Raw genomic sequence first — 16,444 nt, forward strand, 5'->3', positions numbered from 1 at the left:
AATAGTCATGAGGGCAGCTCATCTCCCCAAAGACGCCAAACAATTAAATGCTTCCCATTTCAAGGCAGTTGCAAAACGCTCGTGCCACTGCTTGATCATATGAAGCCTCAATGGAGTTATGAAACACTCTTAAAAAGAAAAGCCTGTGTATGTTAACCAAAGGCAGCTCAGAGTGTATTCCTGAAAGCCAACAGGTGTTCAGAACTTCTGGAAGGAGCTGTGGTCCTCTCCAAGCGTCACTGCTCAAATGTGTCCTCAAACGCCTCGCAGCAGAGCACCACCCTGCAGTCAGGCTCCTGTGTCCACACAAGCTCCCAGTGCTGGAGCAAAGCTGCAGTGCCTTTGGGGTTCAGACATCCCTAAATCACTGGGATTGGTAACTATTCCATAAAATCACCAGGCAGTCCATCCTGCTGCCAGGGCGCGAGTTACACCACGCTCCGAGAGATGCCAGAATTTTTGGAGCATGACCTGTGGATCCCTCACAGCACTCACCTCCCGAGTGCAGCCACAGCTCCCCGACTCCCTGAGGAAGGGCTGGATGGCAACAGGACCCCTAAACCCAGGAACACCCTGGAAGTGACGTGGGGAGAGAGAAAAGCAGGGAAATCCCGCAGCTCTGAGTGCCACCCGCCGCCCTGCTCCGCTGAGCAGGAGGAGATGGGAAATGCTCAATGTGCTGGCAGCCAGCAGATTTCTCCCCCAAAGTGACACCATGAGGGGCTATTTTAGGCACGGTTTTGGTAAGGAAAAGATGTTAAATTAACCTTGATTGCAGCGATTAATACAATAGGGGCTGAAAAGGAGGAGCGGCCAGGGTTGTGAGGCTCGAAGGACATGTCCTGAGAAATTAGGAGACCTGATGGGAGGAATCAAGCAGAGGGAGGAACATGGGGTCTGGAGGATGGAGACTGCACAAAATTCAAAAGTCCAAAGGGTAAAACATGTCCAAAAATTGTAACTTTAAAAAGAGGCAGAAAGATTGATGAGGAGTGGCTGCAGGAGGACATCAGACTGAAAGCAGCAGGGAAACAGCATTATGAGAAAGCATCATTTGCCAGGCACCAGGAAAAAATATATTTTATATAAATATAATACAAACTCACTGGTTAGAAGCAGTGCATTGGCTGCTATCTCCTGCAACAGAGAAAAACTGCCATCCCTTAAATCCTCCTGCCTGAGTTCAACTCATCCAGCCCCCGGTCTTTCAACGCTCGAGCTAAGTTAGACCTAGCAAAGGCAATTAAATAGCAAAACTCTTCAGCAGTATAAATAGTAAGGGAACAAGGACAAAAGAAGGGCCAGGCACTCCGGGTGAGGTACAAGTGAAGAAGAAAAACCTATTCCTTTAATAGCCCTGCTGTCAGAAAGGGCAGAGCCCATCCCAGGGGCACGGGGGCTTTGCAGCCATCCTCGCTGGCACAGCCAGCTCCTTAGAGGAAAGCTGCAAGTTGCAGTTCCGAAGGCAGCAGCATGTTGATAAAAGGGAATTTCCACACGAGCTTGGCACCGCCGTTAAGAATTTCAACCTTAAAAAAGACGTTGCGATGTCAAACCCTCCGCAAGGATTTAAAAAAAAAAAAAATTAAAATAAAACTTCGCAGCGCTCAGCCCCGGCACACAAACCCCCGTGGGCCTGAGACAAGCCCGGGGGAGGCCGGGGCTGCCCGGGGGCTGCGAGGGGGTGTCAGGACGTGCCTGCTGGTGCGTAGCCGTGGAGCCATGGTCCTGCGGCGCGGTGTCACGTCCCGCCGAGGAGACCCTTGCTCGGGGAGGTGTGAGTGGATTTCCTCAAGTGCATTTTGACAGCTGTGAGGAAGCGGGCGGCAGCAGCAGCTGGAGACATTCCTAGCTGCGCCCCCCCGGCGGGACCCCCGCCCCCGGCCCGGCACAGCGCGCCCCGGCACTGCCGGGGGCTCGGGGGCGGCAGGAGCGCATGGGGCCGGCGGGGTCTGATGAAACATCTGATGTGCATTACGGCAGGGCAAGGGGAGACACGCTCGCCCCTCCCCAGCCAGCGCGGCACTTCTCATCACCTGCTACGGATTTTCCTATGGTGTGTGTGAGCGTGTCCCCCCCACCCCGATCCAGCTACCGGACAAAAGGGAGCAGCCAGAGCTGCTGGGGGGGTCGCAAGGGTGATGCTCTCGCCATGGTCTGAAAGGGGTTCTACTCCCCCCCCGGGAAAGCAGCGTCCGTCCCTGTTCGCCCATCCGGGTGTGCTCCCAGGGTACCACTTTTCCCCCTCAAGCGATGCATTTGGCCCAAATCCCCTCGCAGCAAGCAGAGTACAAAATCTCAGGGTGGTGGGGGGGAAAAAGCCGAGGGAGTGGAAGATTTCCAAGAAAGTCATTGCAATAGCTGCTTCGGAAAGGGAATTTTTTTTTCTTTGAAATCAAGTCTTGCCATGAGGCGGCAGTGCCGCAGGACGGCCGGCGCTGGCAGCCGGCTCCGGGCACGGGCACCCCGCTGCTCCTCTCGCAAGGCCGGCGCGGCTGGAGCGCCCCGAAGTTCCCCACGGAGGCGGTGGGGGGTGACCGTCCGCTGGCTGCCGCCTCCCTCATGAGCGTGTCAAAATCGCGCTTTTTCACCTTTTCTTTTTTTTTTAATTATTTTTTTCCTGGTATCCCTCCCTCCCCCCGCACCCCCATCCCCCGGCACCCCCATCCCCCGGCGCGGCGCGGGTGGGGCGGGGGGCGGGCGGCTGCAACCTGCCGGCGGGGCCGGGCCGGCCCCCGGCGGGCGGGCGGAGCGGGGCGGCGGCTGCCATTGGCCGCGGCGCGGAGCGACACCTGCTCGGCTCCCTCATGCGAGTGACACCGGGGCTCGGCGGGGATATTTGAGGCTCCCTCCGGCGCCGCCGCCGCCACTCCGCGCTCGCCGCCGCGCCGGGCACATGCGGTTCGCGGGGCCGCGGCGAGCAGCGCGCTGGGCCCGGGTGCGGCACCCCGCGGGGGAGGACGCGGCGGCGGCGGCGGGGGGAAGGCGCGACCATGTGCGCGGAGCTCGGCGGAAAGCTGCTGCTGGTGGCCCCGGCGCTGCTGCTGGCCCTGCTGCTGGCCAGCGCCCGGGCGGCCGCGGGCACTGAGGCCACGCACCCGCCGGAGGGGCCGCAGGACAGGACCCCGCAGCAGAAGGGGCGCCTGTCCCTGCAGAACACAGGTACGGCGGGGGGGCACCGGGCTGGCCTCTGCGTGTCCCCCTCCCCTCGCTGCTGCTGCTGCTTCGGCTGCCGCTGCTGCAGCCGCGTCGAGTTATGACAGGCGTTTTATTTCGCTGTCCGACTGTCAGGCGTAAATCATCGCAGGAAATCGGAGCTCGCTCCTAATTACCTTTAAAGCCCGGCTCTGCCAAGCACGTGTTGCCCGTGCCCGGCCGCGGCCCCGCGCCCGGCTCGCAGCGCGGCCGGAGCCCCGCGGAGATGCTGCGAGCCCGGCGAGGAGGAGAAAGTTTCTCGGCGCGGCGTTGGGAAGCGGGTGGAGGGCCGGGGAAAGCCGGGAGGGTCCGGGCATGACCGGGGCTCTGCCCCCTCCGGAGGGAGCCGGGCAATGATGCAACGGGCCGGGGGTTTCTCTCCTCCTCTCCCGCCCCCCGCGCTCCCTCCCCCGGGCATTATCTGCCTAGGAAGAGAGAGTTGGGGCGTGCACTTGGCTGGATCGCTTCCCAGCCGTGCAAAGAGAGAGCGCGGGATCCAGACGCTTCCCTTCCCCCCCTCCTTCATCCCGCCCCCCCTCCCTTTTCCCCCTTTTTTTTTCTTTTTTTTTTTTTCTCTTTTTTTTTTTTTTTTTTTTTTAACACTCTCCGTGCTGCGAGACGTGTTTAAACACACACGAGCAGGAATGCACGAATGCCCATTAGGGACTGCCACATGTGAATCACGGCACTGTGCAGTTCTCAGCACGCTGGAGCCAGGACATGTGATCCGGCGAAGGGTTTGCATCCGGATGCCAACACAAGCACCGGAGCCGCGCTCCCGGCCCCGAGCGCGCCCGGCTCCGCGCTCCGCAGCGCTCCACAAAGGGCTCCAGTGGCCCTTCCTTCCCCCCCGGCTGTCCCTCTGTGCTCAGACAACCCCTGCATCCCACCCCTGCGCCGCCCCCAGATGCACTTCAGGGCAGGTAGAAGGGGAAAAAAAATCAAAGGTGGGGGGGAAAAGCGAAAAAAGAAAAAAGTGCGGCGGTGATGATTTGGGTTCGAGCGGGTGGCGGGGGGGCCGTGAGAACTCCGGCAGGCTCCGCGCTTCCATCCGCGGCTCCGCGCTCTGCCTTGCAGCGGGTGGGAATTAGACCGAAAGTTGCTGTAAAGACTTGCAAATGGACCGCATGGCAGAGGGGGAGGCCGGGGATGGCTGAAACACGCTGCGGTTCCAGGGGGATTAGGCTGGCTCCCAAGGGCGAACTTTAATTAAAGGTACCACAGGGCACAGAGTACGGGAATTCTTAGCATCCTCAGTTCTGATCTAAAAGCTGCCCCTGTTTAACTTTATCCCCGGGCTTTCTGAGCAACCACCTTCCCTCTGGCAGTACTACTACATCCTTTTTTTTTTAAAGGACCAGAAACTGTCATGTTAAGAATTAGATTTTTGGGTTGGTGGGGTTGGTTTGGTTTTGGGGGTTTTTTTGGTTTTTTTTTGAAAGTGAGTATTAGACAGCATTTTTTGCAGTATTACATAACATCTGAAAGGGCAGAATGAACACATATGTAACTGCTAGCTCCAGTACATCTATTTTATGTACTACACATAGAAATATAAATATTTTCTATTGATTTCTGCTTAGCTGAGCACACAGTTGCATTTTAATACAACTCCTGGTGCAAAGGACTTTATCTATCAGTGGGAGTTTTGCCATTAACTTGAGAGTCATCCTGACAGGCAAAACCCAGAGGTCTGTAAAAAATGTTGTGCTAAATGACCAGAAACTTGCTCAAAGTACCAAAAATGAAAAACTTTGGCTGGCTGGGCCCTGGGCTTCTCATTTTGGCACTTAAATTTGCCAGGGGGGCTTTGCACAAGCCAGAGAGCAAAAATCATGCCTGTCCTTTGCTCCTGAGGAATTCAAGAGCATGAGACAGTTCTCAAGTGAAATAGTTTGACGTAAGCATAGTGGATTTGGCATTTCTTTCTTGGATATCACTTTCATAACGTAATACACCCAAGTTTTGGCCTAATTCCTGCGAAAAGCGGGCACGATTAACCATTGTCACGCATTTTTCTCTCAAATTGATGTTGGTAGCAAAACAACTCTTGTCTCTCTACCCACCACCAGTTCCTGTGAAGAGTTCTCCAGATTAACTCTCACCAATGCTCGTTTTAGCTGAAATCCAGCACTGCCTGGTCAATGCTGGCGATGTGGGATGTGGAGTGTTTGAATGCTTTGAGAACAATTCCTGCGAGATCCGAGGCTTACACGAGATCTGCATGACATTCCTGCACAACGCTGGAAAATTCGATGCCCAGGTAACACGGGGACATGTCCTACCTGCCTGCTTGCTTCTAACACACACTTGGCATGTGCTGCAGCTCCTTAACACACCTTTGCACCAAAAAATTCACAGAGCTGGCCTGCTTGCTGTGATTCACTGATTCACTAGGAATTTTTTGGCTGAAAGGTCCAGAATCAGGACCTCAGGACAGTGATAAAGCAGCAGCCTGTCCTAGGAGACAGGCTGGTTGTAGCTGCAGCTGCCTGGATCCATTCCACCTCCTGTACCCATGATAACTCCAGCAGAACCATTCATAGAGCCAAACATGGGTTTAAGAAACCTGGGTGGCTTAAGCCTCTACACCATGTCAAAGCCGACTATGAGGTGCAACTTGGGCTCCCAATTAAGTTAGAATTATCTCAGTATTTCCCAAAGTTGGCCCTCAAGACTTGCACACAACCAGCCCAGGCAACCCCCTAAAGCTGCTGTACCCAAGCAAGCCTTGGGTTTGAGCCCTGACGTTAAAATACGTTACTTCCATGGTATGTGGCATTAAGTTTGTCTCCTTCATTTTCTCCCCAGACCATTTATGCATCACTGAGCCATCCTGTTATTATGTCCTGTAAACCTCCTCTCCCATTTCAGAGCGGAGGGAAGGGAACATTCCGACAGGCCAGCGGCATTTGGCCTGAGCAGGCAGCTTCCAGAATAACTTGACTAAAAGCACCAGCTCCATGGCACTGCTCAAAGTGTGGCACAAAGCAGAGCTGTCCTCAGGATGCAGCCTGTCCCATGAGGGGTGCTGGGACCACCCAGCAGGGAGCACTTTTTGGGAGTGCTGGAGCTTTAGGTTCAAATGCTCAAGGATGTACCAAGGGCCTGGCTACTCATTAAAATGGGAATTGCTGCTTTTGTGGGTATCTGAAAACCTTCAACCTAATTTCCAAGAGGCTTCCAGAAAACACTCGTTTATTTTTGCACAGTGTTTCTGTCAGTGGACAGAGCTGACCAAAGGAGCAGGGAAGGAAAGTTGGGAAGGCAGGGAATGGTGCCTGTGGAGGCTGAGAGCAGCCATTGATGCCAGATCCCCTGGTACTGCTCATCAAACACAGCCTGTCTCACATCCAGCCTGTCTCCAGTGCAGAGCAGGAGACTTAAAGCCCTGCAGCTTTATTTAACATGAAGGTGACTTTAGCCTCTGCTATGACATGGCTTTTCACAGCTCCTCTCTGTACCATCCCCAGTTATTTCAAGCTGCATTAAATGACAAGACTAACACTGGCCATTTTCTGTTCTCTGCTCTAAAACCTGAGAATTGATGTCAGTTTGGGTTTATATAAGAATTCTCTTTTTCACCCCTATTTGCCTACTGTGCTGTGCGTGTTTGTTCCTAGAGGGAAGGGCAAGGGAGTGCCTTTGCTATGGGAAACAGAAAGGGGTGAAGCAGCTCTTGGATGAGCAAGAAACATTTCTGACTTGAAATAATTTGGGGACAACATCTTCTTGCAGGTCTGGGTGAATCTTATTTAGTGTCAGTGGAGCTGGGGCAGTGGGATAAAAAAGGAGCAAGGCTTTGGTCTTCATGGAGCACCTGCATCAAGAATCTGAGGCTGATGGAGAGCTGGAGGCATTGCCTTCCATGGCCTGTTCTCAGCAAGGCACAGGGAGTCTGAGCAGAGCTGTAGCTACAGGGTCCAATAAAAGAGGAAAGGAAGGTGAGGTTTGATGCCCACCATCAACTGAGTGAAGGAGTCACAATGGTTAAAGAGATGCTGCTAAAGCAGCTTCCCTCCAACTTAATTTTTAGCTTCTTGGTGTGATTTTCTTAATCTCACCTAGAATTTCTTGCAACAGGCATGAAGACACTGTAGGATTATGATGATGATTAGTGCTGATTTGAGTCCCTCTCTGAGGAAGAAAGTACTGATAGCTGGGGAATAGGGCAGGTGCATATAGACAATGCATACCTGTCTCTGAGTTTGTAAACTAATTTTAAAATGAAAAAGAACCCTGCAGTTACTGAATGGTATCTTCTTGTGGTCCTGAGGAGCTCAGCATGGCAGGATGCCCTCTCCTTTGTGTGAACCTGTTGTTCTGCCACCCTGGAAGCAAATTAATCCAGTAACTCCAGCACTGAATTACTTCAAGGTGCTTACTTTTGCTCTTTCCCTCGTTGGGCCTTCAGCTGCTGGGGCAGAGGAAAGCTCAGAGGAGCAGTGAGGAAGCCCTGAGTGTTTCAGATCCACTAGGGCAGCAAAGCTGGGTAACTTGGCAGGGTCTTTAAGGGCAGAGAAACAGAGAAGAAGGGGAAAGCCATGCAGTGATATCCTTAGCTCTGTAATAACCCTTGACATTGTCCTGCAGAGAAGCAGCTGGCTGGGCATAAATCAGCTGCTGTGCTTAATGGACAAAAATACAGACCTACTCCATTTCTTTCCTTCTCAGGGAAAATCCTTCATTAAAGACGCTCTGAAGTGTAAGGCTCATGCCTTGAGGCATAAATTCAGCTGCATCAGCCGTAAGTGCCCTGCCATTAAAGAGATGGTGTTCCAGTTACAGCGGGAGTGCTACCTGAAGCATGACCTCTGCTCTGCTGCCAAGGAGAACGTCCAGGTCATTGTGGAGATGATTCACTTCAAAGACCTGCTGCAGCATGAGTAAGTGCCTCCGTGCTGGTGCAGTCAGAGCGTGGGAGCTCCTTCCAGGAGTGCCAGTGGGCTGTGCATCTGCCCAAGAGCTGTTTCACCTCCTTCTGGCCTTCAGCACCTCTTGTTTTCCCATGTGCAGCACCAAGGCAGAGCTCTCTTTGCAGGGCCCCTTGAGGTTTGTGTACCAGGGGTGAGATGTGGCTGTGCAAGGGGGTGGAATGAGTTGGAGCTGGATGTGCCAGTCCCCTTGGTGCTCTGGCAAATACAGCATGGGTGTCTGCCATTTCCAGAGGCATCTCACAATGCTTTTTTTGTTTTCTGAGCTCAAAGGCATCATTTTGACCTCAGTATCCTGTTAGAGGTGACAACTAGAGAAGGGGGAAGAAGGTTTATGCAAAGTTGTCAGCAAGAAGATAATTTCTTCTTTAAATACATACTTTGAAATGTCTTGTAGTTAATTGTCCCTGAAAGAGCTGCAGTCCCCCAGGTAATCTCCCATTCATCTTATTCTTTATTAATCTCAGATGCTTTTTAATAAAACATGGGGTTGTACAAAATGAAGGCACAAGTCAGATTTTTGAGGACTTCATTCCTCTGACTGGGAGCACAGCTGTCCTCCAAGGAATGGCAGGCACAAATCCTACTTGCAATTGATCAAAGCTGCTGCATGACAGCAACAAACCAAGCACAAGCTGTTTGCACTGACTCTTTGTGCACAAATGCAAAAATCAGAGCCTGTTTTTCTTGCAGGTGAACATCTCACTCCTGAAACAAGGCTGAGCCACAGCCTGGCATCAGGCTTAACCTTAGAGCATCTTCCTACCACACCTCTGTGCCTTGATATTAGCACAGAAACTCAAATCCCAGCAGTCATGAGAGACAAATTTTTCTGCAGAATCACTTCTTTGGGAATTTTAGCCTTGCATTTTATTTTTCTCACTACCCAAAAGAGCTGTGCTCTGCCTCCCTTAGTGCTGAAAACCACCCCCCACTAATATTTCAGCTGCAGTTGCAGAGAGATGCTTCAGTGCCAATTTGCTCCCATAAATCCTGTGCTGTGGTTTGTTCCAGCTGGACATGGTGGCCTGAAAGCAAAGCCCTTTCCCTGGACATTCCTGAGGCTGGGATCAAAGGCATGGCTGGGGGCAGAGCTGCTGTGCCCAGGGCCGTGGGCAGCATCCTGCTGGCTGGGGGAGAAGGGCAGCAGGGCTCCATCCTGCCCAGCAGCACCTCTCTGGGCACTGCCTGGGCTGTGTCAGCAGCTATAAATTGGGTACTTGGCACCAATTAACCCCCCCATCATTTGGGGATGAAAAGAACCGTGCGAGCCAAAAGCCTGTCCGAGGAGGAGTGAGTTATCCTTGTTTTATGAACAGGCTCAAGCAGGAATGCTCAGAGGCAGCTGCTTATTTCTGGGGAGCTGAGCTGGCTGGGGGGTTGTTGGTTGGAGAAGAGAGGGTCATTCAGCTGAACACCTATAATTTGCATGATCTCATTTAGCGCTTCCTACACTCCAGCATCTCCCGGAGTGGGAGCTCGGCTCTCCTATGCGGGACTCCCCAAATAGAACCAGCCAGCCTCCTCCCCTCCCCTAAATTTAGAGGCCATCTCTGAAGCTCTTGAATTAAGGAACTTGTTCGAGATCAATAGGCAAGTGTGGCAGAGCTGGAAATAAAATCACGTCTGCTGACTCGCAGCCTTGTGCTCAGTTCAGGTGCTCTGGTCAGGCCGGCTGAAATGCAGAAAGTAAAACAGGCAAGGAGAAATGGGCCAGTATTAATCCGCAGGGCTCTGGCAGGCTCTGAATACCTGAAATATTTGGCAGCTGAGCCACTTTTTAGTCATACCAGCGACCTTTTTTCTTACAAAGATTTCTGCAGAGGTTATGCCCAATTTCAAGAGCTCATTCCTTGGGAGGGACAGAGGTTTATGTCCTTTTGCTGGATCACTTTGTATGCAACGTGCTCAGCTCTCTCTTATCTGCTGCTTTACATTTAAAACAAAACCCTGAGAGCAGAGGAGCAAGTGGCAGCTCTCAGGCTTGTTCTCTGTTGTGCCCTGGCTGTTCTCTCCCGATGAGTGTTCGGAACGCGGTCGGGCAGCGAAGCCTCCTCCTGAGTCAGCTGTGGGGGTCAGGCTGATTTGCTATGGTGGAAGTGGTGACAGGCCTTGGCAGATTGGTCCCTGCTGCATTCCAAGTAACTTTTTTTTTTTTTTTTTTGAGCAGTAGGAACAATCCAACCATGGGAACTATTTTGAGATAGGGGGAATAGGTGGCTCTCCAAGATTAGCGATTCAAAATGAGTTTAAGTGGTTGGTAAAGTTAGACACTGAGCATAATGTGTTGGTTTTTCCTCATCTCTTCTGTCTTAAGTTAATGAGAAGAGATTTAGACTTGTCCACAGGCAGCAGAGCTGGTGGATGGGGTGCCCAGTAGGGGCAGCCTCACCACCCACCCCACGCAGCCACGACTGCTGACCCTGGGCAGCTTTCCCCTTGTGCTGTGGCTGGTTCCTGCCGTGGAAGATTTTTAAGCACGTCCTTCTGGGGCTGCAAGCAGCTGAGCAGTTGTGTCAATAGACAACATCAATATTGACCCACAAAACTTGTGACCACAAGTATTTTAAAATTGCTGCACTCGGTGACCTGTGGCTGAGAAGCCCAAGTGCCTGTGCTCAAGCTGCTGGTGCCTTGGGGACACTCAGGGGTGGGTGAGAAGCACAGTGGGGATTCAGCCAGGGCACGTTTTGAGGCCTTGTTTGGCTGGGAAAAGGTGGATACTGAAAGCTCTGTAAGGAAATGAAGAAATAAGACTTGGTGTGGGAAGAAAAAAGTGCCACCAAAGTGGATTCCATTTGTCTGAGCTCTGTTCAGGCAGATCCTGGGTCCAGATAGGATCTTGCCTGTGATGGAGATCAGCACCCAGTGCTCCAGAGATGATGAGGAAAGCCAGAGACTCTCTAGCTGAGTGAGAAAATGCCTCCCTCTTGCAGACTGGGGCTGGAGAATGCTCTGTAGCTGCCATTCACCCAAATGCAGAGCCTGCTTGGTGAAGCTGATGGCCCTGGGCAGGAGCAAGTGTCCTTTGCCTGCTGTCCTGAGTGACAAAGATGGGAGGGTATGGAAAGAGAAGGAGGCAGAAAGTGTGAGACAGTTCTTCCACTTGCCAAGCAAGTGCTCATCTGTTCTCTGGTGAACATTCCAGTTCTCCCAGAGTATCTCCAGGGGGAGAGCAAGCAAGATCCATCCAGAGAGGCTTTGACAGGATGCCACCGTGCATTTCCTGCAGCAAAATGCCTGATTAGAATATGGGATTTTCCATAATTAACGTGGGCAGAATTGCTGCTGAGTCAGGGGGTGCCAGGGACTCACACCACTGGATTTGCTGTGCCCAGGGAGGGTGAGGCAGATTCTTCACCGATTCCCTGGGGTGGATTTTTAACTTTTCTCTCACCGCTCCCCTTTCCCCGCAGGCCTTACGTTGACCTAGTGAACATCCTGCTGACCTGCGGCGAGGAGGTGAAGAAGGCAATAACCAGGAGCGTCCAGGCCCAGTGCGAGCAGAACTGGGGAAGCCTCTGCTCCATCCTGAGCTTCTGCACCTCGGCCGTGCACGGGGACGACAGGAAGGCGGGGGAAGGCAGCAGGGCCGCTGCAGGCCGCGGGGACATGGCGGCCCACGCCGACGCCGAGCACAGGGAGAGCCCACGAGCAGCCAAGGCAGAGAGAGGTACCAAGGGCCACTCCAACGCCCGGGCCAAAGCTGGGGGCCACGCTCCCAAAGGGGCCCACGGCATCCTGGACCGGGCAGACGAACTGTCCGACTTCTCCGACATCCGGAGGTGAAAAGAGGCACCGGCTCCCCCTTCCCCTCCCCGAAACCTCCTCCCTTGATTCCATCCTCCTGTCTATGGACATTCCAAAGCATTTCCCATTCAGAGGTCAAGCACAGGGCATTGCAAGATATCTATGGACCTCGGCATCAGTGTGTATATAGTAGCAAAGGGAGAGCAGTGGCAATGGGTTATTGATCCAGCAAACTCGGCGCTCGGGTGGCAAAATGTCTCCAGCTAAATTCTTTCCCCCTTTTTATTTTGTTTTTTTTTTTTTTGTTATGAAACGGACATCATCTGAAATTTAGGATCTTGTTGGGTTGGGTTTGGTTTTGGGGTTTTTGTTGTTTTTTTTTTTTTTTTTCATTTGGGGTTTTTTTTTTTTCCCTTTGGTCTCCTTGGCAGGGGAGAAGGTTCCAAGCGGGCTCTGCCAGGCTGCATGTGGCTGCTTGTGGCTTAGCACCTCCAAAGGTTCAGGGCACAGCCTCACAGCAGATGGCTGAATTCCAGGGGGATTTGGTTTCTGCCTGTGGCTGGGAACGCCAGAGCTCAGGGCTCTCTGTGTGAAGCTCTCTAATGAAGGAGCTGCCCTGTCTCTGGCACAGGAACCGTGTGGTCTGGAGCTCCACCACTCTCTCTGAAGTAACTTCTGAGCCATTGTTCCCACCTGGGCAACGCTGCCTGGTTTTAAGTGCCCCCTGTTAGTTTTTAACAGCTGCATAACTTGACACTTGCTGATCACAGAACCATACCCAGTCACTTCAAAGGCAAGTAATCAGCTTCCAGACAAGGCAACGTGACTGTTAAGACTTGCACAGGGTGTGGAGGACCCCCAAAAGCATTCTCATGGACCTCTGACAGCCCTGTGCATATTCTCTGCTTCCATCTGCCCCCTCAGTGATACAGGTCTTCCACCCTCACAGCCCAAGCCTGAAGGGGCAGGTGTGGGCTCAGACAGCAAAGGACCCTATAAATCCCCATGTGTTTAGTTCTTATCAGGGCTGCATTGAAGGCCCATCAGAAGCCTGCCTCTCCTTAGCAGTGTGGTGTGGTTTGCTGGGATGTGGAGCCCCACTCTAACCTGCCTATAGCTTGGTTTATCCAAATGCCAAAGACAAGGAGAGGGGACTGACTTGGGTTTTGTAATTCTTGTGCAGGTAACGACAACCAATCTCCACAGAACGAGTTAGGAAAGGTGAAGAGTGTCAAGAGTTGATTGTCTTTAAGCAGTTTCAAGTGTGAATGAGGTGTTTGGCCATATCTCTCCTACCCCCTATGCAATTGTTATTCTCAGGTTGCAGCTCTGCAATCCTATATTCCCAGATATTGTACTGGAAGGGGAGGCTGCAGCACCCACAGGGACAGGAGGGTGAGCTCTCAGCTTCCTCTAGAGGAAAAAAGGGAGGTTTTCTTAGAAAGTGGGAATCACGCTGGGGATTGGAGCCTTCTCATTTGGAAAGTTTGGGAGGAAAGCTGTGGGGGCAGGAAGGCAGTTCAGCAGAGACAGAACGTACCCATGAACCAACGTACGTCTTGCTGCATGGTGGGAAGGAGCTGCATAAACAGGAGAGGAGGGTGTTGGAATTTGGCTACAATTTCCAACTCAGATTTCAGTTCCTGCTAAGTGAGCACGGCTCCTAATAGCTACATTCAGGGTTTAATGCAGGGATCCACCCGCAGAACTTGGAGGCACCGCTTTAAATAGCGACCACGTAGGAGGCAAGAGGGGACAGTTGAGTTGAAAAGGTGTCTCTGTGATCACCAGGTCTTTGCTTAGAGACCTGGCCTCGATCCTGCCCGATTTTAGCAAAGTTCTGTGATGAAATTTTCATTTGGTTTCAGTGGGAAGAGCTGGGATCAGGCCAGGTGCTGTAGCAGCAAAGACCTCGGTGATGGTGCAGTGAGTGTGGCGTCTGCCCCGTGGGGCTGGTGACAGCTCAGCCACCCCTGGGACACCCAGGCTGCCCCACAGAACACCCTGGTGTGGGCCTGACTCTCTTGGCCACCTCCTCTGCTCCAAAATCCTGCTGGTGGTGCCCCAAGAAGGTTTCTGGCACGTGCCTCCGTGGGTTTCCTGCAAGTGTCCTCTCCCCCTTGGTGGCATAGCACCACCACGAAGAACAAGCTCAAACCAAAAAGACAATCCAAGCATTTTAGCACAAAAAATAATAAAAAAAAAAATAAAAAAAAAAGCTAACACAAACCAGAAACAACAACTTGCTACCAATGTTCTTGCATTGAACTAAAATAAGATCCCTCTGTCATTAGAGGTCTTGATTCATCAATGGGAACCAAACAGAGATCTACATCTTTGAATGTCTCAGTCAACATATCACCTCAGCATGCATACAGTTTTATTTGTATTCATTGGTTCTGTGGGGAAAATTGTGTATTCCCCTTGTTTATTCAATGAAAATTGGGGAGCTGTGGGTGGGAGGGATTTTTGTATAAGGCATCATTTTTTTTTTCCTCTGTGTGTGAAGATTTTATGTGTTCATCTACTGATTCCACATATGCTATTATTGTAAATATTTAACATTTCTATTTATTATAGTGTCCCCATTTAAAAAAAAAGAACACTGCTGGCTATGATAATTTAAACGTATGTCATGACCTGTGTTGTATATATTCATGCCACTAGTATGGTTTTTTATGTTTAAAGCTGCGTAAATATAGTTTTATACAGTTCCATAATGTTATTGACAGCATAAATCATTTATTTATTGTTAAACCTTTCTTTCATATCTAACAGATAGGGTGTGTTTTACCTGAGATTATTTTATTGTGACATCTACATAGCCTTAATTCTTTATAAAAAAAAAAAAAAGGAGAAAAAAAAAAGTCCATTTAGATACTGTATGATGCTTTAATTAACATTCCTTATGAACTTGCTGTTCATGAAGGAGGTTTAGCTTAAAAGCCAAGGTATGAATGTTTCCTTTATGCTTTGCATCTGGAATGAGCCTTGTTCTGGAATGAAAATACTGCGAGAGAAGCAAAACGCCTACAGGAAAAAAGATAGCAGTAAACCCTGGCAAATGCTGTCCTAACTTACAGTGCTGAACTAAAAGGAGAAAAATAAAATGAAATAAATAAATAAAAGACAAACTGTCCTTAATTCCAAATCTCTGGGAGAAAAACATACTAGTTTTATCTCGTGTAGAGTTTGCAGCCAAATAAGCTTGTAAATAAAGAAAATGCATATGGCTTTAGACAAAGCTCTGTACCTTTCACACACTATTATTTTCCTTAAACACTAATAAATGTTTGGAGTAAGTCTGTGGCTGGGTTTTGTGTAGCTGGAATTGCAGCTGCTGTGAGATAAGGGGTGGGAGAAGCGCTCTGAAGCTGAGCCAGCAGCCGCAGCCAAGCAGGGCTGGGGTGACCTGGCTGCTGGTGCCCCCGGCCAGGCAGTGCCACAGGGACATGGGGACAGAGCCAATCCCCCCTTCAGAGCAGGGCACGGGCTGTGTGCCATTCCCCGGGAGAGGGAGACCTCTCTGCTGATGGCTGGGACCTTGAGGCAGGAGGGGAGATGCAGAACCAACCCCCGGGTGAAAAGCAGGGAGCAGAAGCTCCTGCAGTTCTCCAGCTCAGACAAAGCCCCTCCACCAGGAGGTTTCCCCATGGATTGGGGTCACTGCAGCCGCCCCGTGGCTCTGGATCGGCAGGGTGAGGCTGGGGCAGGAGCAGGGGTGCATTCCTGGGGTTTGTCCTCACTGCCCTGGTGATCCCAGGTTCCCAAAGCCCCTTGGAGCTGGCACACCGAGCTCAGCCAGGCTGGCTTCAGGCACAGCCCAGCATCCCTGGGTGCATCCCAGTGCAGCAGGGAGGGCATCTGTGGCTGACCACAGCACCTGCCTGTGGCCAAGGTGTTGGCAGCCCCCAAAGCCCAAACCCTGGATTCCAGCCAGACCCATTAGCAAATACAGCAGCAAACCTTGCTGCAAGCTGCAAGAGCTGATAAGATTCGTCCTGCACCTATGAGAGACTCAGTTCATGTCACACAGCCAGCCACCCCTTCAAGATTTTACCCTAAAACCAGAGGACATCTATTTTCACTCCCCACTGACAGCTATTAATAACCTATCAGTAAGCACCAGCCAGTGGCTCTGTGCAGGGATATCACAGGAGCTGTAATTCTCTCTTAAATCACATATTGAAATCTTAGATGCTTACTGGAGTTTCAGCAAAGGAGAAAAGCAAAACCCTAAGGTTTACAAAAAGCAAGCTGCAGAAACAGCCCTTTGTGTTGTCTCCAAAGTCATTTTCATACCGTGTCGGGGTGTAGGCAGCAAAGGGATGGGGAAATTATGAGAAAGCACCTCAGAACATAAAGCACGGATTTTTTTATTTTTTTTTAAGGCTGCTTGCATGAAAAAGCACATTTTTAACACTCCTTCTGTGGGGTTTAAAAATAACTAATCCAGTTGAAGCCTTTGGATGAGATGGGCTTCACAAGCCTAAATGTGATTTGCAGCAATGTAGGACCTGTAGCATTTCTTTGCCTGTAGGTGCAGCAGCTCTTTATAATCCTGT

At 51.3% G+C, this 16,444-nt stretch overlaps 1 protein-coding gene across 2 annotated transcripts; it reads left to right on the plus strand.

Annotated features, from left to right (window-relative positions):
- Window positions 1-2,993: 2,993 nt before the first annotated feature.
- On the plus strand, window positions 2,994-15,182 carry STC2 (stanniocalcin 2). Of its 2 annotated transcripts, none has more exons than XM_063169038.1 (4): window positions 2,994-3,162; window positions 5,316-5,458; window positions 7,870-8,081; window positions 11,546-15,182. In XM_063169038.1, exons 1-4 carry the CDS (start codon window positions 2,994-2,996, stop codon window positions 11,916-11,918), a joined length of 897 nt encoding a protein of 298 aa, XP_063025108.1. In that variant the 3' UTR covers window positions 11,919-15,182. The 2 variants fall into 2 exon arrangements, with proteins under 2 accessions (XP_063025108.1, XP_063025109.1); XM_063169039.1 differs by lacking the exon at window positions 2,994-3,162 and adding an exon at window positions 3,982-4,118.
- Window positions 15,183-16,444: the final 1,262 nt, after the last annotated feature.

This window comes from Melospiza melodia, chromosome 14 (assembly GCF_035770615.1).
Source record: "Melospiza melodia melodia isolate bMelMel2 chromosome 14, bMelMel2.pri, whole genome shotgun sequence".
Classification (NCBI taxonomy): domain Eukaryota; kingdom Metazoa; phylum Chordata; class Aves; order Passeriformes; family Passerellidae; genus Melospiza; species Melospiza melodia.